The 21,110-nt window shown below is 41.4% G+C and overlaps 2 protein-coding genes across 3 annotated transcripts; both read left to right on the top strand.

Annotated features, from left to right (window-relative positions):
• Positions 1-521: 521 nt before the first annotated feature.
• On the top strand, positions 522-7,816 carry gcga (glucagon a). Of its 2 annotated transcripts, none has more exons than XM_053617359.1 (6): positions 522-961; positions 1,128-1,228; positions 2,701-2,856; positions 4,267-4,380; positions 6,065-6,205; positions 7,552-7,816. In XM_053617359.1, the coding sequence occupies exons 1-6, from the start codon at positions 863-865 to the stop codon at positions 7,565-7,567; spliced, it is 627 nt and encodes a 208-aa protein (XP_053473334.1). In that variant the 5' UTR covers positions 522-862; the 3' UTR covers positions 7,568-7,816. The 2 variants fall into 2 exon arrangements, with proteins under 2 accessions (XP_053473334.1, XP_053473333.1); XM_053617358.1 differs by having other exon boundaries at positions 4,264-4,380.
• A 1,513-nt stretch (positions 7,817-9,329) lies between these two features.
• pcyt2 (phosphate cytidylyltransferase 2, ethanolamine) lies at positions 9,330-20,088 on the top strand. Its single transcript, XM_053617355.1, has 13 exons — positions 9,330-9,585; positions 11,818-11,906; positions 12,003-12,164; positions 12,528-12,594; positions 12,718-12,802; positions 13,627-13,668; positions 14,062-14,200; positions 14,456-14,538; positions 14,865-14,942; positions 15,681-15,746; positions 15,855-15,920; positions 16,114-16,202; positions 16,390-20,088. Exons 1-13 carry the CDS (start codon positions 9,464-9,466, stop codon positions 16,496-16,498), a joined length of 1,197 nt encoding a protein of 398 aa, XP_053473330.1. The 5' UTR covers positions 9,330-9,463; the 3' UTR covers positions 16,499-20,088.
• The last annotated feature ends 1,022 nt before the right edge of the window (positions 20,089-21,110 follow it).

The raw sequence follows: 21,110 nt of genomic DNA, 5'->3' as shown, positions 1-21,110 counted from the left end.
ACAGGTTATTGAATTATTGTAAATAAATATTACAGCTATGTTAATTGAATGTTAATGTTAATTAAATGAACAAGTAATCATCGTTTCTGAACCGGTACAAGAACATCAAGAACATTACATCTTTAATGTAGACATCATTCCTAGCACATTGCAGTGAATTCTGGATTCTGATTGGTCAGAAGGCGTCAATCCGTTTACTGTAAAGTAGCGCGGCTACTTTATTCCTGTTCAACGTTTACCCCAAAGTGGATTAAAACGTAGCGTGTTGGTTGTCTTCTTGAGCAACAGTGAATGTCTGCAGCTTTTTTTTTAATGGTCGTGTACGAGTCCCTCGGTTGTCCTCGGTCGTGTGGAAAGACGGAACGCAACATTAGGCAAGTTTCCAAGCAGCAAACCGTGCATGTTGAATCTCGAGGAAGCACGGTGGAGAGAACTTTTACGTCTTTCCGATACAACGGCGCGGTAAAATATTAGACGGTTATCATGATCCAAACGGATCGCGCCGTTTTAAGGTGATTTACAGGATCCTGAGCTCAGTGTCTTAAGGGGAGAAAAACAAAAGGTCAACGAGGCCTAATTGGTGCTAACGGTCCACGGGCGAGTGTGTACAGTAGCACTTGGTTGTTTTTTTTCGCTCTCTTTATCTGACAGGATACTTTCCGACACCTCTGAGAGACACGTCCTCTTTTCCTGGTTTAAGCAAACATAGACACGGGCCTCGGTTCGAGCAGGGTAATGGATTGGGACTAATGAATGAGCTCAGAGCGTGCACCGCTGCACGTATAGTGTGTGTGTGTGTGTGTGCGTGCGTGAGGGGTGAATGAAGGGGGTTGTCTGATACCACTATAAAAGAGGGAGGCAGATGGAAGAAAACGTCAGAACAGAAAGCAAGAAGGGAGGCCACGGAGCTTACGCACACAAACACACACACACACAAGCACACAGACTCGTCTACGCACCGGTGAGTAGTCAGGACCTCACACACACACACACACACACACACACAAAGAAGAGAAAAACTTGGAACTTAGTAGTGGGCTTGGAAATCAAGAAGGTCTCCAATTTGGTTTGTGTCTGTATATGTGTGTGTGTGTGTGTGTGTGTGTGTGTGTGTGTGTGTGCGGCAGGTGCTCAAGATGAAAGGCACACACTTCAGCGCTGGTCTCGTCCTGCTCCTCGTCCTCGTCCAGAGCAGCCTGGAGCTCCCGCTACAAGACGACACGACCAGGTGAGACACGCACGTTCAGAAGAGTCGAAAGAGTCAGAGTCCGAATCAGAATCAAATGAATTTGAATCAGAAAAATCTTTTACTATTATTTTTTTAAAGAAACTTCATTCGCTCGCATTTATTCAAAGCAGAAGTGAAGACCAGTAAATCAATGGAGTAAAGTAGAATAAAAGAAAAAGTTTTATTAAACGAATAGCTAAAACCTTTAAAGATTTGAATCGTTTTCTCCCAAAAAGTTCTTTATTCACAGCTAAATCCCGGTTCGAGAATTTCACCACACCGTATAGTTTCTTCGAACGTCCTGTATGTTATAGACGTCACCATTATACTGATGAACGAAAATGCTTTTGGCAATGGATTCAAATATTGTCAAAACACTCAGATCAGACGTACAGGCTTCAGAATCGAAATGAAATGAATCAGACTAGATTCAGAAGAAGATCCAGCGTCTTCATAAATGAATCAAATCCTATGAAATGAAACGAGGTCATATTTAAAATCAAGCGATATTGAGTATTGACTTCCAATAGAAAGAAACCAGCTGAAGTGGTTCTATAATAGTCTATAAAATCTCTTCAGCATCTATTTGAGCCAGTTTAAGCCAGGAACAATTAGATAATAAATAACTGTTGTCAAATTTTAGCATGAAAAAGAAGCGTAACCTTGCTTACGAATTGTTTACGAAAGCAATTAAGAAGTGACAAGAACTCTTTAGATTTCATATTTGGTTTACGCGGTCGTTCTTTTGACAGGAGCCAATGGTCATAGTCATAATCGATAACGTTAGCGGATTCTCTTTTCGTTTCCAGGGTCTAACGCATCAGCTCACTTCACGGCTGTTTATTACACTGACGTTATATTATGTTTACTTTATGGGGTCGTTCTTACCATAGCAGACAGTAGTTATGATCTATAACGTGTGGGAGAAATTTGAAGCTCCTAGGTCGCATTATTAACATTAAGCTGTTATGGTATAATGAATTTCTATAGAATGGTGACAAAAAAAACGTTGAAAGTGAAAATGAGTGTTATTTTTCAGTTACTGTTTCGTCCTTTGGGCAGGCGATAGAGTGTATAACAAAGGTAACTGTGTGAGAAATTTGGTGTCTGGAATCGAACACTTGTGCTATTACGCGAGTGTTAATATCCCGACTTTTTCAGAAATTTTCATTTTGACCTTCGTAGGTCTTGTTCCAAATCTTAAACGCTGTGGGCTTTTGTAAATTAGCTAGTTAAATCAGCTAGCTAGGTACGTTTTGTGAATGAGCTTAGTTTTTACTGTTAAGGCTATTAAACGTTAGCTAACACACAAGAGAAAGTCAAGGTTTGTCCACGAATACTCGAGTACACTTAAATGTCGGAACTTTTTGACTTCCACTCAGGTAGATTTCTGGCTTTGTAACTTTTAAAGAAATAAGAAGTCATTTAAACCCAATGGCCCAGTGTCTCACACGCGGTGTGTTTGGTTCCAGCTCAGAGACAGACGCGAGTCTCCTGGACGAGAGGAAAGACACGATGCGCGTGAGGAGACATTCAGAGGGAACTTTCTCTAACGACTACAGTAAATACCTGGAGACACGGCGGGCGCAGGACTTCGTTCAGTGGCTCATGAACTCCAAGAGGAGCGAGTGAGTGATCTGTTACTCTTATCGTATCTTTTTTTTTTTTCCATTTAATATTTATACTTATATCACATGGAAACGCAGATACAGTAGGGATAATTGGACCTTTCTAGCTAACAGACACACGCTAAAGGTACGCTTAACGTCTAGTACCCTTTTGTTTTCTGGTGTACGTTAATGATATTTATCCAAATAGACCGAACGTGCTGCTTGCGCACTTAAAAACCGCATCGGTGAAATATATCACAGCTAATTCATGATCTAAAGACGTTAAAACCATTTCTAATCACGGCGGTACAAACTGTTTCATTATGGCTCACTCTTCATGCGTTTTATCTATGAAATGTCTCCAAAACTCTTCATTTTATACCAAATTATTGGTTCTAATACGATATATGTCGAACGTTTTATGCATATCAGCTTTAAAACTAATATTTGGAAACCTCGAGCTCAGGTATAAACGTTAAAAATGGCGTTTTAGCACATAATATAGCTAGTGTCGCGAAAGAATGTTGCTATTGTTGCATATCATGCTTGTTTATATTATAGTACGCAATGCTCCAGGAATGAAAACACTTGCAGGTCATGCTGTTATTGGAAAATAATCAACAGCAGTGTGGTGTGATGTGATGTGATGTGATGTGATGTGAGGTGAGGAGGCGGAGTTACTGTTACCACCCCAAAGTCGATTATTTTCCGATATCGTTCGTTTATTCCTCGTATAATAGTTCGCGCAGGTAGAGGGTTAAAGTTGAGACCGAGTCGGCACTGGAGACTCCTTCCACAATCGTTAATTAGTGTTATTAGTTGTATTAGTGGAGCGTCTGCTGTACAAGTTCCTCAGAATGAGCTGTCACTATGGAAACGGTAATGCATTAGAGCGAGCCATTTTTAATAAGTTATTAAGTAATTTTTAAAAAAATGGAATTACTACATTAAATTTTTATTAAATTCCATTTAAATTTAATTCCATTCTGTTACTATGGAAACGGTAACGCATTAGAGCGAGCCATTTTAATAAGTAATTAAGTAATTTTTTTTAAAAAAAGAGAGAAGCTGGATATGGTTATGAATCAATTATGCATGCGAATTGGTATAGGAAACGAATTGATGCATTCTGGCCAATCAGAGTCGAGAATTCAACAGGTAATTTTAATACACTTGTTGGTTCTAAGAAACTATTTTGGAAATCGTGTTGTTGAGTTGTATCTTTTGGTGTTGTTCTCAAACCCGCCTCATTAGCCGCATCGATTGCGAACGGCGATGTCACTGAGCGTCTAAATCGTTTCCTGTCCTCACGCTCCGTCGCACTTTAGCCGCTTTTTACCTCCGGCGCTTACATCTAGGCTTTTATCCTCTTCAGATGTGCGTCGATATGGATAATAAAGTGTGTTGTTGTTGTGTGTCTGGCAGCAGCCCGGCCCGGCGCCACGCTGACGGCACCTACACCAGCGACGTCAGCTCGTACCTGCAGGACCAGGCGGCTAAAGACTTCATCACCTGGCTGAAAAGCGGCCAGCCCAAACCAGAGTAGGCATCACCACCACCACTACCACCACCACCACCACCACCACCACCACCATCATCATCATCGCCACGGCAACCTCACCTACTGTGCCTTATGGAGAAAGAAACAGATAAAGAGATTTAATAGATAGAAAGAACGAGAGATATTTATAACAAAATAAACCCTTATGCTTCTTTTATATTTCATTTTATTTTGACTTTCCCTTTTCTTTTCTTTTTTTTTTTCCCTCTTCTTTTTTTATCCTTCTTTGGCCTTGTATCTTTTTTTTTTCCCTTTTGATTACCCTGTCCTAATCCCTTCTTGCTAAGAAGTGGCCACGCTAATAAATCGCTGAATTAACTCTGCTACTCATCTCTTTGGCTTTGGGAGCTTTGCGGTGAAACATGCTACATTTCTTATTAATAATGCTTTAAAAAAAAAAAAAAAAAAAAGAAGAAAGAAACAAAACAAGGTGGAAATGCTGCTAATCTGCTCTTTGGGTGACTGTGCTTTGGGGCTCTTTTGCTATGTTCACACATTCACACATTCTTTTCTGAAAACATATACAAATTAGCATAGATTAGCATAGAGACAGCAGCATGGCTGCATTTCAGGATAATGCTAACAAATAGTGTTGAACAAAAAAAACAAAAACATTATTCTTCACACACATTATTCACAAATACACTACTCAGAAGTGATTTCTTTAATGATTAGCTACTCGGCAGATCACGTTCCTCATTAGCGGGAACTCTTCAGGGATTTCTCGCTAGCATTTGGCGTAGACACTTGGCGTTCCAGTTCAGAAGTATTAGCACGGATTAGCGTATTAGCAGTAGCTATTAATGCTAAAACGATGCGGAAATGCCCCTGATTGAATTTTTTGCTTGTCTCAGCTTGCTTAGCTCACACACATACATATAGATATACAGGTGAATGTTTCTGGCATCCCCGCTAACATGGATGTCCTCTTCAAGCTAAAAGTTTAAAGGAATTTCCTATTTGAGAAGATATACAGGTCTTGCGTGTTATGAACTTTTCTGTATTAGAAGGAGAACATGAGAAAGGACGTCTATTATACCGTTAATGGAAGCTACAAAGGTGGCTTAGTGGTTAGCCTCACACCTCCAGGGTTGGGGGTTCGATTTCCTGTGTGTGCGCGGAGTTTGTATGTTCTCCCCGTGCTGTGGGGGTTTCCTCAGGGTTCTCCGGTTTCCTCCCCCAGTCCATAGACACGCCTGGTAGGCTGATTGGCATGTCGAAAGTGTACGTAGTTTATGAATGTGTGTGTGAGTGTGCCCTGTAATGGATTGGCACCCCTTCCAGGGTGTACCCCTGCCTCGTCCCCTATGCTCCCTGGGATAGGCTCCAGGTTCCCCGCGACCAAGTAGGATAAGCAGTGTAGAAAATGGATAGAAGGATGGAAGCTACAGAACATTGCGTTAGCTGGGATTATGCTACTAGTACTAATTAATACTAATAGAGATTAGCATAACAGAACCTGAATTTCCATAATGCTACATACAACCTACAAATATGATTTTTTTAATGATGCACACACACACACACACACACACACATACAAGCACACCACTGATAAACGCTAGATCATTGGAGTTTTATGTCACGAACGCACTTGCTACATGCTATATATGAAGCTACGTAGCGTCCCGGGTGTGACGGTGCTGGTGTTGTGTTCATGCTCAGTGCCGTTGAGACGAGGAGCGTGGACACGTTACGCAGGAGACACGTGGACGGCAGCTTCACCAGCGACGTCAACAAGGTGCTGGACAGCATGGCCGCCAAGGAGTACCTCCAGTGGGTCATGAGCTCTCCGCTGTCGGCGAGGTAACGTCTTGAAACAGCACTAAACACGCGACAAATACGAAGCTTACGTTTGTATATATATATATATATATATATATATATATATATATATATATATATATATAAAGAGTAGTTCTGCTACACAATTAGCATATTGTAAATATATAAGTATAGGACGAATAATAAACAGTCATAGTCATATTTACTCTAAGCAATCCGTACATTCGTACACATTTTTCGTACGCTTATATATCATTTAAATTCTATATAATTTATATTTTCGCCGTTCAAAATCGCTATTCCGCGCTAGTCTTTTGTTCACTTCCGGTTACCAATGGTTTCATCGGTAAGACTCGGCTAGTCCCAGTAGCTATGCAGACATCGTAGCTAGCTACAAAACTGCCCACTGGACCACAAATCAAACATTTTCCCACTAAAAATGCGACGTCTCGCACGTTTTACCTGCAAATCAAATGTATTACTGCTCAGATATCAGTTCCCGAGGGAAATGACTGGTTTCTAAATTGTATAGTGACATTAAAGGTGCATTAGGCAATGTTTGTTTAAGCCTGTTGAGCCCGCCCCCACATTCCCATCTGTGTACACAAAGCTCCGCCCCTAGGATCCACGGTGGCTCGTAGAGTTCAAAAGTTCAAAGTTAACATTAGCAAACACTGTCCTGGCATCACTGATAATCGCACTTGGTCGTTCAACTGCTTGAAATCCGAGTTATACAAGTAGGAAGACGTGAAATTGGGTTCTCTAAGTAAGAAAAAAGATTCGTTAGGTAAAGCCGGTCATTTAAACAAATAGTAATGGTGCTAATTCTGCCTCCAGCTTCATCCTCATCTCATCACCAGTAATAAATGACTTCATCTTGGAAAAGCCTGTGTTTACTCTGGTTTAACTGCGCTTCTTTTCATAGTTGCACAGCAATGCATGGATTGTTGCTCATTATCTGGCTGCGCTGGGCGCTTACCGATTGCTCTGGGTTTTGTCTGAACAGACTGGGATGTGGGTGGAGTGAAGGGAGTGTCTGTAAAATGACTGACAGGAGGCATATTTAAACACACTGTGCACTATGGCGTGTAATGGGTTTTCCAAATGGATTTTCTCAGCTACGTAATACATTATGGCTTAAACCATTCATTTTTCATTACGTGTTACATATTTTCCAGGTTGTTAGCAAGAAATTTAAAAAAAATCGACACTGTGTTATCATCCACATCACTTCCAGCTTCAAATTTTGCGAGCAAACTGCCTTAAAGATAAAAGCGATTCCAAAATGGCCGCCCACATTATGTTAAAGATGTTACCAGAGCTAGATACAGTCTAGCTAATGTTAAACTCATTTCCATCTTTTGCAGCGGCAAACGACACTGAAGTCCCGGAGAAAGACAGAGTGCTTCCCGTTCCCGGAGTGAACCTTTAGGATGTCGTTCTTCACCCTGAGAATCTTCAAATCATGGAAAAGCCATAGTCCTTAGCCAGAGCTGATACAACACAGGAAATCCAAAGCCATATATATATATATATTTAATGTTCAATAGTTTGTACTGCGAGTATTTATTTGCCAGAGATTTGTGCTACGCCTGAAAAGTCAAGGATATGAAAAAGAAATATTTTTCTAATAGATTTACTCTATTTTTAATGCTTAATATTTATAAAATGATTATGAAACTCAGGTAAATTTTTTCAAAACTCTCAGGTTTAGTGAGTGTCAAAGAAAATGTAGTATCAAAAATGGTGCCCTGCTCTGCAAAATAAAACTTCATGTTCAATAAGTGGCTTCGTTTTCATTGGGTGTGAGATTGCCTATGGCCGCTTTAATGTTGTTTACATCTGGACGTGTGTAATGTCACGGGAAAGAAAAGATCAGAGCGATTTCAGAAACACACACGCACACACACACACACACACAGACAGACACACACACACAATCACATGCCTGCATAATTAGTGTAAAATTAGATACAGCTAGTGCCAGAATTATTGGCACCCTTCTAAAGAACGGATTTGGAAAAAAAGATTATAACATAAAAATATATACACAAATATTTAAAAATTTCACTCAAACATTGGAAAACTGCTAAAATATTCTACTTTGATGCTGAATTCTGCTAAACAGCAGGATGGTGCAGCCAAGAACCGGCTTGCAATGAAAGGAGAATAAAAATGTTGTCACCAAGCTTGATGGTGCCAATATTTTTGAAACCAGTGTTTTGTAGGAGAGGAAAAAAAACTTTTATGGTTTAAAAAATATTGTGTGTACTACATTAAAGGGGCATTAAAGGGGAGTAAAAAAGGGTTACAGTGAGAATCACAGATACATATTTATAGCTCTGGTGTGTGTCCACACGAACGAATCGACTCTTTGAACTGGCTAATACATGAATCGGTTCGTTCATTCGTTTGTTATCTTTCTTTCCTCCTTTTTTACATATATATATATATTTTAGCTTCTTTCTTATTTCATTTTTTATTTAGGTTCCCCTTTTCTTTCTCGCTTGCTTATTACTGTGTTATAATTTGTTTATTTGTATAGTTTATTTGTTAAACTTCTATATTTTTCTTATTTTTTCTACTTAGCTCTTTCTTATTTTTTACTTATCTTCTTTATTATTATTATTATTATTAATGTTGTTATTATTTACCTTCTGGTGAGAACTACTAGTGACTCGACTCTTTGAACCAATTGTTCTAATATGTGAGTCGGTTCATTCATTCGTTCGATATTTTTCTTTCTTCACTTTTTAAAACACATTTTAGCTTCTTTCTTTCTTTCGTTCTTGTTTTGTAAAATGGGTTCTTTATTATTCTGAATGATTTTTCTTTCTTTTTCCTTTCATTCTTTTTTTAATTTACCTTCTTTCTTTCGCAACACCTACTTAAATACGTTGTATTAAGCGCACTGCAGAGTAGTTGTGATTTAGTTCCTTCGAGAAATTAGGAGTGATTTAGTTCATTAGGAGAAATTAGAGTAGCATTTTATGAAACAATTTCTGCCAGCATTAGACAAAGAAGAAGAATTTAGGAGTCGAATGAATCGAGTCGAATCGGTGAGCTGAGCCAAATGATCTGACTCATTGGAGTGATCCGGCTCACGCACGGACTCTGACGTAACGACGTTCCTTTGCGCGGCGTAAGTAGGCGTCGACTCGGCTACGTCGGTCTTTTGCAATCGCTACCGGCCGGCGGACAGTTACAGAACACACACACACACTCACACTCACACACGGGACAGTCTTCGCTTACAGTTTGCACGCTTTCCAACACTCAATGGAAGTTTTGACGATGATTGAAAACGGACACCACGCCGCTCAGCAGACTGAAGGAGCGGAAGCGTCTCACCGAGGAGCGGAGAAAAGGAAGAGAGTAGTCCGAGTGTGGTGTGACGGCTGGTGCGTACATTTACCTCAGAAATATTACACAACTGCCTCACAAACTATACATTACTACGTTAAACAGCATAATGTCTCAAAATAACACAACACTTAAAGAAACAGTCGCGTTCGAACACTTTCCTCTAGCCGCTAGCTAACTCTCTGGTTGCTTCCCAAACACACCTCTACAACCTACACTACATGACTACTCAGGGTACAAGATATCGGCTGTTCCAGCCTATCTAGTGCACTCCGTATTCAACAGGCGAGTCATTTGGGATTCGTCCCACTGCTGCCCTGACCTCTAGAGGCAGGTTACACGGTTAATTGTAAACAGAATTTAGAATAAATGATGTAAGTGTCTGTTTCTGACACCAAAGTTAGGGTGAAAAATCACTCCACCTAAAACCCACATGAACTTACACGGTTCGTAAAACATTTCCTGAATATATATTTAAAAATAACACACAACAGTTTTAACGGTCAACAGAGTTTTTAAAAGGAAACGCTGGAGGAACTTTAAAAGGAACCATTCCACTGTGGAACAGCTGCACTGTTACCATGGAGATAATCCACCCATCACAACTGAACAGTACCAAGATTAAGAACTACAACCCAGAAACCCTGAGCGCTGAATACACAGAGGAGCAGGGTGGCAAAATAAAGCCCAATCTCATGTTCCACACCAAGACCTGGGAAGAAGCTCCGAGTTCCTCTCGACCCTCCGTTACGAAGAGAGGAACATGCGACGGCAGCCAGCTCGTCATCCGCTCTGAAGAACATCTACAACGCTGGCGCAGTCCTAATTCAAGGCAACACTGACGGTTTGAGGACGATTTTAACAACCCAAAGCCCCAAGTGAATGAGGACAAAAATCTGTCATGACAAGAATTTAACAAAATTCCTCAGCGTCATTCCTCCTCCCTCATCGTGGCCATGCTGGAGATGCGGTTCACTGAGTTCAGAGGACAGGTTCCGTCCCGGCTTCACGATGACCAGTTCGAACAGACGGAGTTAGACGACGCAAGAACACCAGTAAAACGAAACCAAAACAAACTAGTCATGCTTATGGACTCTAAAGGCAAATTGTTCAAACCAAATCGAGTGCATCAGGACTGGAGCGTCTACAGAAAGACAGCCTGAGGAATCCCAAACGCATCATAGTGCACAGTGGAACCAACAAGCTGCGTTCTCTACGCCAGGATACAGCCCGGGAAATCTGCAGAGTAGTGGTGAGAGAGCGCCAGACTATTCTCGAACACCAGAACAGTCGTCTCCACGCTACTGCCCAGACATGACGTCACACCAAATCAACGCGGAGATCACGAGGCTGTGCCCCAAACTCCCTAACGTGCACTTAGTGCACCACACCTCCATCCGCCTCTGGCACCTATACGACGGACCACACCTCAACCAGGAAGTAGCGAGAGCGTTCGCCAAAGCGCTCGAAGACGTGTCCGTAGGAAGAAACGCGGACATCCTTAATCATCTGGCCAACAGGAGACACCAACAAGTGGAACCCACCACTGGGGTCTGCAAACCAACCAGACTCCGCCCGCTACCAGCCTGACTCCGCCCACTGCCAGGGCCATCGCATCCCACGAGTAAACACAGATCGGACATCAAGCACAACAAAACCCCCATCCCCGAGCTACGGATTCATTTACTTTGGCAACATTGTTAAAACACTCACGCCAATAAAGGACACCGTGAACCGAAGTGTGTGTACGTGTGTGTGTGTGTGTGTGTGTGTGTGTGCGCGTGCTCTTTTACCCAGTTTCCCAATTACACTGTGTGTGTGCATGTGTGTGTGTGTGTGTGTGTGTGTGTGCGTGCTCTTTTACCCAGTTTCAAGGTGTATTAGTTATACTGCTGTGCGAGTTGCCTTTACTGACCACTAATAAATGCGAATAAATAATTATTCAAATGAAACGTCTCTGTATATTTATACAAGTATGCAAATAATGTTTTTATGTTGATGATTTTAATCCTTGGCACAAAGCGCAGCTACACTGCTGATCACGGTGAAGCGCGGTGGTGGGAGCATCGTGTTCGTGTTCAGCGCTACACACTAATCACGTCTTTATCCTCCTTTTACAGCCTCCGCCGGGGACTGTGCCGTCCTGTATCATCCAAATAATAATAATAATAATAATAATAATGATGATGATGTTAAAGCCTTTATAGACTTCATGACGCAATACACCTTAAGCACATCATCAGAGCTTTCTCTCTGTCTGTCGCTCTCAGCTATGACATGGTGCATTACGGTCACTCGAACCAGTTGCGGCAGGCGAAGGCGATGGGCGATTACCTGGTGGTTGGAGTTCACACGGACGGTAAGAGTGTTGCTTGTTTTTTTCACTTTCACAGCCTTTCTTCTTGCATGTTTTTACACCTTTTCTTTGTGTGTGTGTGTGTGTGTGTGTGTCCAGGAGAGATAGCGAAGCACAAGGGCCCGCCGGTGTTCACTCAGGAGGAGCGCTATAAGATGGTGCGAGCCATAAAGTGGGTGGACGAGATCGTAGAGGGAGCGCCGTACGTCACCACGCTGGAGACGCTCGACGAGTACAACTGCGACTTCTGCGTGCATGGCGGTGAGAACCAGAGCCGTCAGATCAGAAGCTCGGAGCTCCTCAACACACTTAACGTCCTCGCGTGCTCGATAACACACCCGGGGTTCTGTTTTCGTTTTCGTTTTTCGTTTGTTTACCCGATGACGTGTTCGCGAGTTTACCTGTCGGGGGTGTTTTATGGGATCGTTTTAGTTTCGTCATTTCTTTTCTCTTGCTCTTGTGATCCCTCGCGGCCAGACAAGGTGCAGTGTGTTAATAAGGAGCACCACGCACACACACGCTTGCATAATTACATTGAGTACAAAAATATCTCACTGGAAATACAATTAAGTTTTTTTATTATTATTTTTTTATTAATTGTGTGTGTGTGTGTGTGTGTGTCAGATGACATCACGTTAACGGTGGACGGAAAGGACACCTATGAGGAAGTGAAACGTGCAGATCGGTACAGGTGAGACTTCACACACACACACACACACACAGGTGTATGAATAGGGTGATGGAGTTTGTACAATCTAATGACTGCTATACTGTGTGTGTGTGTGTGTGTGTGTGTGTGTGTTTGTTTCCACAGGGAATGCAAACGCACCCAGGGTGTGTCCACGACAGACCTGGTGGGCCGCATGCTGCTGATGACTAAAGCTCATCACGCCAACATGGTGTGTGTGTGTGTGTGTGTGTGTGTTTACTTTTTTATTTTAATTTTCTGTTACTCATTACGCACAGAGACATTACAGGTCAAATCACCCTTACACTGTTTCTCTCTCTCTCTCACTCTCTTTCTCACTCTCTGTCTCTTTATCCATCTCTCTCTCTGTCTCTGTCTCTCTCTTTCTCTGCCTCTATCTGTGTGCGTCTCTCTCTCTATCTGTCTGTTTATCTGTGTCTCTGTCTCTCTCTGTCTGTCTCTCTCTGTCTCTTTATCTGTGTCTGTCTCTCTCTATCTGTGTCTCTGTCTCTCTATCTGTCTCTTTATCTGTGTCTCTGACTCTATCTGTGTCTCTGTCTCTCTCTATCTGTCTCTTTATCTGTGTCTCTGTCTCTTTATCTGTGTCTCTGTCTCTTTATCTGTGTCTCTGACTCTCTCTATCTGTCTCTATCTGTCTCTTTATCTGTGTCTCTGACTCTCTATCTGTCTCTTTATCTGTGTCTCTGACTCTCTCTATCTGTCTCTCTCTGTTTCTTTATCTGTGTCTCTGTCTCTCTATCCATCTCTTTATCTGTGTCTCTGACTCTCTCTATCTGTCTCTTTATCTGTCTCTGTCTCTCTCCATCTGTCTCTCTGTCTCTCTCTGTTTCTTTATCTGTGTCTCTGTCTCTCTATCCGTCTCTTTATCTGTGTCTCTGACTCTCTCTATCTGTCTCTTTATCTGTGTCTCTGACTCTCTCTATCTGTCTCTTTATCTGTGTCTCTGACTCTCTCTATCTGTCTCTGTCTCTCTCCATCTGTCTCTCTATCTGTCTCTTTATCTGTCTCTCTCAGGATAACTCAGAATACAAGCAGCATGCAGATAACTTTGGAAAGGTGAGTCTCTCTCTCATTCACACACACACACCTATTGGTGCATATGAAAGCTGTGTCTATATGCTGTGTGGTCACTAGGGGGCACATGTGAGCTGCAGTCGCTGTTCCTGCTCCACTTCAACTTTAAAAGTGATGTGTTCTTGAATGTTACTGATTTTCTTTCTGTAACAAATTTAATCTTTTTTTAAAAAAAATTATAAAACAAACATTTGGAAATCTAAAATTCACTCTTTTGTACTGACAGCAATGCAGAAGATAAAAAAAAAAACAACATTAGAACAATTATTAGAACATTAGTAAATAAATTAGAACATTAGTATTAAAAAGGTGCCTAGACTTTTGCACAGTCTAAGTGTGTGTGTGTGTGTGTGTGTGTGTGTGTGTCCTCCTCAGGGTCCTAAAGGCCACAGCCCCTGGACTGGCGTGTCTCAGTTCCTCCAGACATCTCAGAAGATCATCCAGTTTGCGTCGGGTAAAGAGCCACAGCCCGGAGACACCATCATTTACGTAGCCGGAGCGTTCGACCTCTTCCGTATCCTTTTGACCCTTTACTGACCACACGCTCAAGCCCAGGTCAAAGGTCACAATGCCTGCTTAGTGTTCTCACTACATAGGCCACAGAAACACCGTTACAGACATCTCACCATCATCAGTCCGCCGAGGACGCGTCCCAAACCAACACGCCCTATTCACCACATATCCGCATAAACCACCTTCACAAACTCCTGTGATCAGTTTGCACTTGTCCTCCGTCTGCGTGTGAGCCTTAACCATCTCCGGCTGATAGACATCGGTCACCTGGACTTCCTAGAGACGGTGTTTAAACAAGCCGAGAGACCCTACATCATCGTCGGTCTGCACTTCGACCAGGTGTGTGAGGAGTCCTGCTCACCTGGGCGGCCTTGTCCCAAATGCACCATCCACGATCACAACACAGTGCATCTTGACCTTAACTATCATTGCTCCGCTGAGGACGTGTCCCAAACGTAGACGATTTATAGATTCCAAAGAGGGTTGTCTTCAAATAGCTCGCTTCCTAATAAGAACACTACCTAGTCACAATTTGTAGTATTTGGGACAGAACCTGAGAACCATCAGATACATTTGTAAAATATGCAGGTTTTGGGTGTGCAAACTGTTATGTTGTAGTGGTTTATAGTTACATATTAGGTTGTGTGTGTGTGTGTGTGTTACAGGAAGTGAACCGCTACAAAGGGAAGAACTACCCAATTATGAACATCCACGAGAGAACTCTGAGTGTGCTGGCTTGTCGGGTAAGACCACACACACACACACACACACACACACACACACACACCCCTTTGCAGTATGTACCGGGGTGCTGGTCTCATTACACTAAGTAGTACACTTCCTGTATAGGCTGTATCTCGACGATCGACGCATTTAGGTGCATCTTACCGTCTCCTGCGCGCCTCCGTCTCGGCTCGTCTCCGCTTTCTGCCGTCACATACATTCCTCGGGACAATGGGACCAGTGTTTTCATCACGGAGGAGAGGACAGGGGAGGGGAGGGGCACGTTGGTGTTCTAGGGCAGGAAAGAATGTAGAGCAGTGGGGTTGAAGAAGAACAAACAACGAAAATGTGTCTCAAATGACACTCTGTGCACTGTATTCCGTCACACTTGCCACTCTGTAGGTGAAGAGACTTGGGACGAAGCCAAAAAGGGGCATCCGGAAGCTTCTTTGGGGAATGACGCAGAAATTCAACGTTGTAGTTCACGTACTATAATATATTACATCAAATAAAATTGTATCTAATGTCAGAATTTTTGTTGAAATTACATCACGTTAAAATCGCTTATAATTATAACTAAAATATTATAATGTAATAACATTAACCCAACGATGAAAGCGAACCTAGCTAAATCAGAGTTTACGAACATTTGCGTGGCATAAAAACCGATTTTGTGGCTGCGAGTTCAGCTCTGCAGTCGTACTCGACGTCCTGGAGAAATCTTATGAAAAATTATATTTTTATTTTATTTTTTTCAGTACGTGTCAGAAGTGGTGATCGGTGCGCCGTACGCCGTAGGCAAAGACCTCCTGGACCACTTTAAGGTAATCTCGAGCTTTCGTCTGCGTCAAGTTATAATATCCTGTATAAAATACAACAGCTTGACTAGTTACGTTCCGAACGTGACGTTCTGATTGGTCGTCCCTCCGCAGGTCGACCTGGTGTGTCACGGAAAAACTGACGTTTTCCCGGATAAGGACGGATCTGACCCCTACGCAGTGAGTGCAACTGACCTCGTGTTTAACTTTTTTTTTTTTTTTTTTTTTTTTTTTAAATTGTAAGTGATTTAGGTGACACTTTGAATGACAAGCGTGTTCGAATTAAGGACCTGCGTCTCACGATGGTCATGTTTTGTTCAGTTGTAGTCACACGAGTCAAAAAGTGTATTACTTTTTAATTTTTGATTGACAGGAACCGAGGAGGCGAGGAATATTCCGGACCCTGGACAGCAAGAACGGCCTCAGCACCGACGACATCGTGCAGAGGATCATCGCTAACAGGTGTGTGTGTGTGTGTGTGTGTGTGTGTGTGTGCTTCATTTATGCCTTGATTTGAAAATATAATCATTAAGAGTAACGAAAAAGTAAGGCTAATTCGTAATTTTGTTTGCGTGCTAGTAAATGAAACAGGTTGTCATTGAAAACAGCTAGCTCTTAACTCCGCCCATTTTCCCGCTCGTCCACTCAGGCTGCAGTTTGAGGAGAGAAACCAGAAGAAGGAGGCGAAGGAGATGGCCGTGATCGAGGCTCTGAAGCGCACAGAAGGCGGAGAGAAAAACCAAGCTGCTGCTCAGTAACCGAGAATAATGAAAAAAAACCCAAAGGGCTTCCTGAAACCGTTCTCCTTTCTGTTCTCCCACTCCTGTTCCAGTCATCTGTCGTCTCTTCGCCGTCTGTATGACGGTGTTCAGCGCGTCTCAGTGCCGGCGGTGTAGGTTAGGGGGCGCGCTAGTTTTTTTAAATGAAAGCAAAGCTCTGATCGCTAGGGAAAAAAGTGCAACGCTTTTTGTTTGCTACTGATGACGTTCACACTAGCAAGTGACAGTTCGCTCGTGTGGCCTGTGGGCGTGGCCCGTCCACAGCGTTAACGATAGTAGCTATATACAGCTTCTAAAGCTAGCTAGTTAACCACGCATGTCAATAACGCACTAATCAGTTTGGATCGGTTATTTGATTGGCATTTCAGGCTTCGTTCACAGATCTCCAGCAAAGCAAGATAAGCTACGTACAGTGCACTCTCCAGAGGCATCAGCGATCCCTGCTACTTCCTTCCTTCATGTCTCGATGAACGTTTAACGGGAAGTCATGCATGACGGGACGTGATGAAAGCATGCATGCTTATAAGTTTTTCTTAGTGTTTTTTTTATGCGTCAAAGTAAACGGGATCTAACTGCTGCGAGCGGAGTACTGAAGAAACGTGCGGCCGCGTGCGACGTAGGATCGGTCCGAGGAACCATTCGAGGCGATCGTTTGGATTAACAGTGCCGTAGCTAATTCGCTTATAATTGAGAAAATCTCAGTTCAGATCGAGATTTGAAATTTTGTCGAGCACATGCTTAGAAAATAAACGCTTGATTTGCAGCTTGCTAGTGTGAGCGTAGCGTTCAAAGCTCCCTGTTTACTATTTTAGCGCAAATTTTTAATATTTAAAAAAAAAAAACCCGTCCTTTTGGTCTCACTTGACGGCATTGGCTCCTCCTCCTGTAACGGAAGGAGATTAAATTATTTAACACTACCTGTTAAACACTACCTAGGTTCTGGTGTCGTTTATTAGCCAGAAAATCTCTAATGGAACACATTGAGCCAGTTCCCATTACATAGTGGAAACCATTACAGATTTTCCTAACAGATTTGTAGTTCAACAGGGTTTTGTTTTGTTTTGTTTTTTTGCGGAAATATTTCCGTACTACTCTTTCTCCTCACTTTAAACAACTTGACCTCTGACCTCAAATTGTCAACTGGTTAACAAGGTAACTGGGTAACGAATGCTGCGTTCAAGCTGCAAGTCTGAAATTTCTGACCCTTTTAGTAGGGAAAAGTAAAAAAAAAAAAAATTGGACATAATCCACACTATGATTATAGTAATATATTAATCTGTCCTCATGGCAATGCTGCACAGAGTTTCTTCAGTTTATCTTCAGAGGAAAATGTTCTAGGTAGGCCCTTAAGACACTTTCAGAAAGTTCTAGCATTTTATTTTTTTTAACTCTCTTACCCCTTAGTTCCCACAGTATTATGTCCCACGACCCTATATTCCCCATAGAAACAGCACGCCAACCCTGAGTTCCCGGGCCAAAATTGGCCCCAAAATCAACATTTTAATTTGAACATTTTTAGGCCTTGAAACAACTTACAATAATGCATTTGTGTAATATTACTTTGAAAATGAAGCAGTTCAGTGTTTTTACTCCACTTAGAGCACAATCCTTAACTACAGAAATGACGAAAAATGCTCGCTAAAATCCTTATACTCATTTAGAAGTACCGTACGAGCATCAGCGTGGTCAATGCCTTTGAATAAATTCAAGTAAATTATAAATAAATAAATAAATAAATAAATGCATTTTAGCACCAAAAGTCAAGTTTCTGGTGATAATCAGAGCAGCAGGTAGTGTTTTCACGAATGCACAGAAATGGTGCCGTTATGACTCCAGACCCCTGCAGTGTCAGTCGCACTGGTTGATGCTGAAGACGGGTCAGGGTCTGAATCAGGAGAGTTTGCGTCTCTATCAGTTTCGGTTTCGGTTTCAACATCGCCTGAACTTTCACTGCTGTCACTATCTAGAATCCTCGCTCTCGCCTGTGTGACTGTGTATGTTTTCTTTTTTTCCCCACTGTTTTAGATGTACCTGTGTTCACTGTAGGTGTAACTTTAGCTGGAACACGATTAGCTTTTCGCTTTGGCATTTTTAGTTCACTTCTACTAGTACACCAATATTCACGCTCGGATCTTCATCGTAATGCCGGCGTAATAACGCAATCACGTCGTGATGTCATCAACCTTCCGGGTTAAAAAATAATAATTAAATAAGTAAGGAATCATAGCAGAGTAATGCCGGTACACCGGCCTTACGGGGATAACGTTTACACTGTAAAGCCGCTATATCGGCCTTACGGGGATTTGGCATAGATGACCAAGCCGGTATATCGTCCTTACGGGAATAGATCAAAGACGGGCAAGCCGGTTTTTCGGCCTTACAGGGTAAGAAGGTTAAAACATTTCTGCCAGGGAATTTTCAGGAAAGGTCCCAAGTAGAAACCCCTTTTAGAACGCTAGAACTGTGTTCCTCACCCGAGGAACCCTTTTTATAAGAGTGTAATAATGACGACAACAAAAAAAAATTCAAATGTTGCTTTTTATATATAGCTTTTAAAGCAAATATTGAATTTTAATATATACCTTTTAAAGCAAATATGTAATTTTATATATATATATCCCTTTTTAAGCAAATATTTGCTTGTTATAAATTTTGATAAAAATATATATATGACGATTTTCTTGTAATTACAAAATAAGTTCAGTTTTAAGAAAAAAACAAACTTTGAAGTTTTATTCAGCGCCATAACTAGTAAATTATTCACATAATTTAATCTTAAAATATTCTTGTCCGTTTTTAAAAACTATTTCAGATAAAATAAGTGCGACTTTGCGGTGAGCGTCCATTTTGTTTCCCAACCTTAAACAGCTTGAGGGTTACACAAAGGTTTCCTGAATGTAGCTTATTTTAAACCATTTAATTTATATTTGCATTTAGAATTAAGAGAGCTGCTTTTACAACCAGCTTTTATTGTTCTGTGTCCAGCTCATGAATTTGCCATATTTATTATAATCTGCGTCCATCAGGTTGTGCATTTTAGCGTCCGTTTGTGTTTTTATCTCGGTACTAGACATCATTGTTGGTATCAACAACATGAAAGCACTAAGGCGTATTTTGTGTTTTGCGTATTCACACCCAGCCAGATTTCTAATACAGTACTTGAACACGCCTTCATCTTTTCTTTAATCCCTCGCCATCTGAATGTCCATTTAAATATTCCATCCGATCGAATGAAGTTTGTTTGGAGGGAAGGAGTAAACTTCATAAGCACGTTTTTGTTTTGTTTTTTCTTCACAGTGCTGCGACTCATTTCTGTTTCTCAGTCTGGAAATCAAATGGCTCGAGAAAACCCCAAAAGAAAATGCGTTGTTTTAAAATAATAATAATAATAATAATTTATTCATATTATATGTGAATGCACATGCAGAGTGAACTTCATATCTGTCGGAGATTCAGTTTTAAAGTCTTTTTAAAATTTATTTGTATTGTACAAATGATTTCCTTTTTATTGTCACACACGTATTGGTTACTGATCTCGTAAACGCACCAATAAAACACGTCCAAGAACATTTCCGTGCCGCGTGACTGCTTTCCCACAGAATACACATTTCACCATTATAGTACATGCTAATGAGCACCGAAACAACTGTACAGGTCGTTATATTCCATTCGTGGGTATACATCGAACTTTTGTTGCATTTGTTGTAAAATTGTCGTAGTTTATTTCTAGTTCTAACAGGCTTTCACATTTGTGGATTCACAACGGTCTTTATCATCTCAAGCCCGGAAACATTTCAGCATCAACTCCTCGAGTTATTGTCGGAATTACAGTACGTTTCAATATTTCAACATACTCTCCCAAATGTTAGCATGAAATTGGGATTTAGCGCTTAACTTCAGAGCCAGTGCTCGGTTTGTACTTTTTATTTTTTTGCTAGATTCTATAGCATTAGGTCTTGCCATTTAGAAATAATGTGAATAACACTTGTGAAGGTGGGGGGAAAAATATACTGGCACCCATTGATTCTTCGCTTTGGTTTCTTGTTCACAACCGAATTAGAAAGACACGCCGCTTAACTGTTTTTTAAAGCATAAACTCAACGCATTATCACTATTTCTCACTCTATGCCTTTTGTGGAGTTCATTCTTATTTAATACATTTATAGCGAATGTCACAAAAAGCACTGAGATCATTTAAACTCACAAACGTGGATAGAATAACCAGATCAAACATAGAGACGGCGCTTAACCTCTGTGGACAAACTGAGACGCAGGTTTGACAACGATTAGATTGACACGCCTTACTTTTTATCCACTTATAGTTACGGTTCATATCCTGGAACGTCCCGCGAAACAAATTCGTTCCTGTTCTCACTTACGTTATAGCACCTACAAACAGTCGTTCCCTCACAATTCAATTCAATTCAATTTTATTTGTATAGCGCTTTTTACAATAGACATTGTCTCAAAGCAGCTTTACAGAAATATCAACATGGTATACAGATATAAAAGGTGTGAATTTATCCCAGCTGAGCAAGCCACTGAGTGGCGACGGTGGCAAGGAAAAACTCCCTAAGATGTTAAGAGGAAG

The sequence above is a fragment of the Ictalurus furcatus genome, chromosome 27, assembly GCF_023375685.1.
Source record: "Ictalurus furcatus strain D&B chromosome 27, Billie_1.0, whole genome shotgun sequence".
Taxonomy (NCBI): domain Eukaryota; kingdom Metazoa; phylum Chordata; class Actinopteri; order Siluriformes; family Ictaluridae; genus Ictalurus; species Ictalurus furcatus.
The sequence above is the reverse complement of the archived record's forward strand: the minus strand, read 5'-3'. Positions and strand labels throughout refer to the sequence as shown.

What these genes read in the sequence shown, in the direction of transcription:
- pcyt2 (XM_053617355.1), top strand. Translation starts at nt 9,464, where the DNA reads ATGGAAGTTTTGACGATGATTGAAAACGGACACCACGCCGCTCAGCAG. An exon ending in CGGAGCGTTCGACCTCTTCC is followed by an intron (nt 14,201 to 14,455) that starts GTATCCTTTTGA and finishes TCCGGCTGATAG; the next exon opens with ACATCGGTCACCTGGACTTC. An exon ending in ACGGATCTGACCCCTACGCA is followed by an intron (nt 15,921 to 16,113) that starts GTGAGTGCAACT and finishes TTTGATTGACAG; the next exon opens with GAACCGAGGAGGCGAGGAAT.
- gcga (XM_053617358.1), top strand. Translation starts at nt 863, where the DNA reads ATGGAAGAAAACGTCAGAACAGAAAGCAAGAAGGGAGGCCACGGAGCT. An exon ending in CTACAAGACGACACGACCAG is followed by an intron (nt 1,229 to 2,700) that starts GTGAGACACGCA and finishes GTTTGGTTCCAG; the next exon opens with CTCAGAGACAGACGCGAGTC. An exon ending in AGCGGCCAGCCCAAACCAGA is followed by an intron (nt 4,381 to 6,064) that starts GTAGGCATCACC and finishes GTTCATGCTCAG; the next exon opens with TGCCGTTGAGACGAGGAGCG.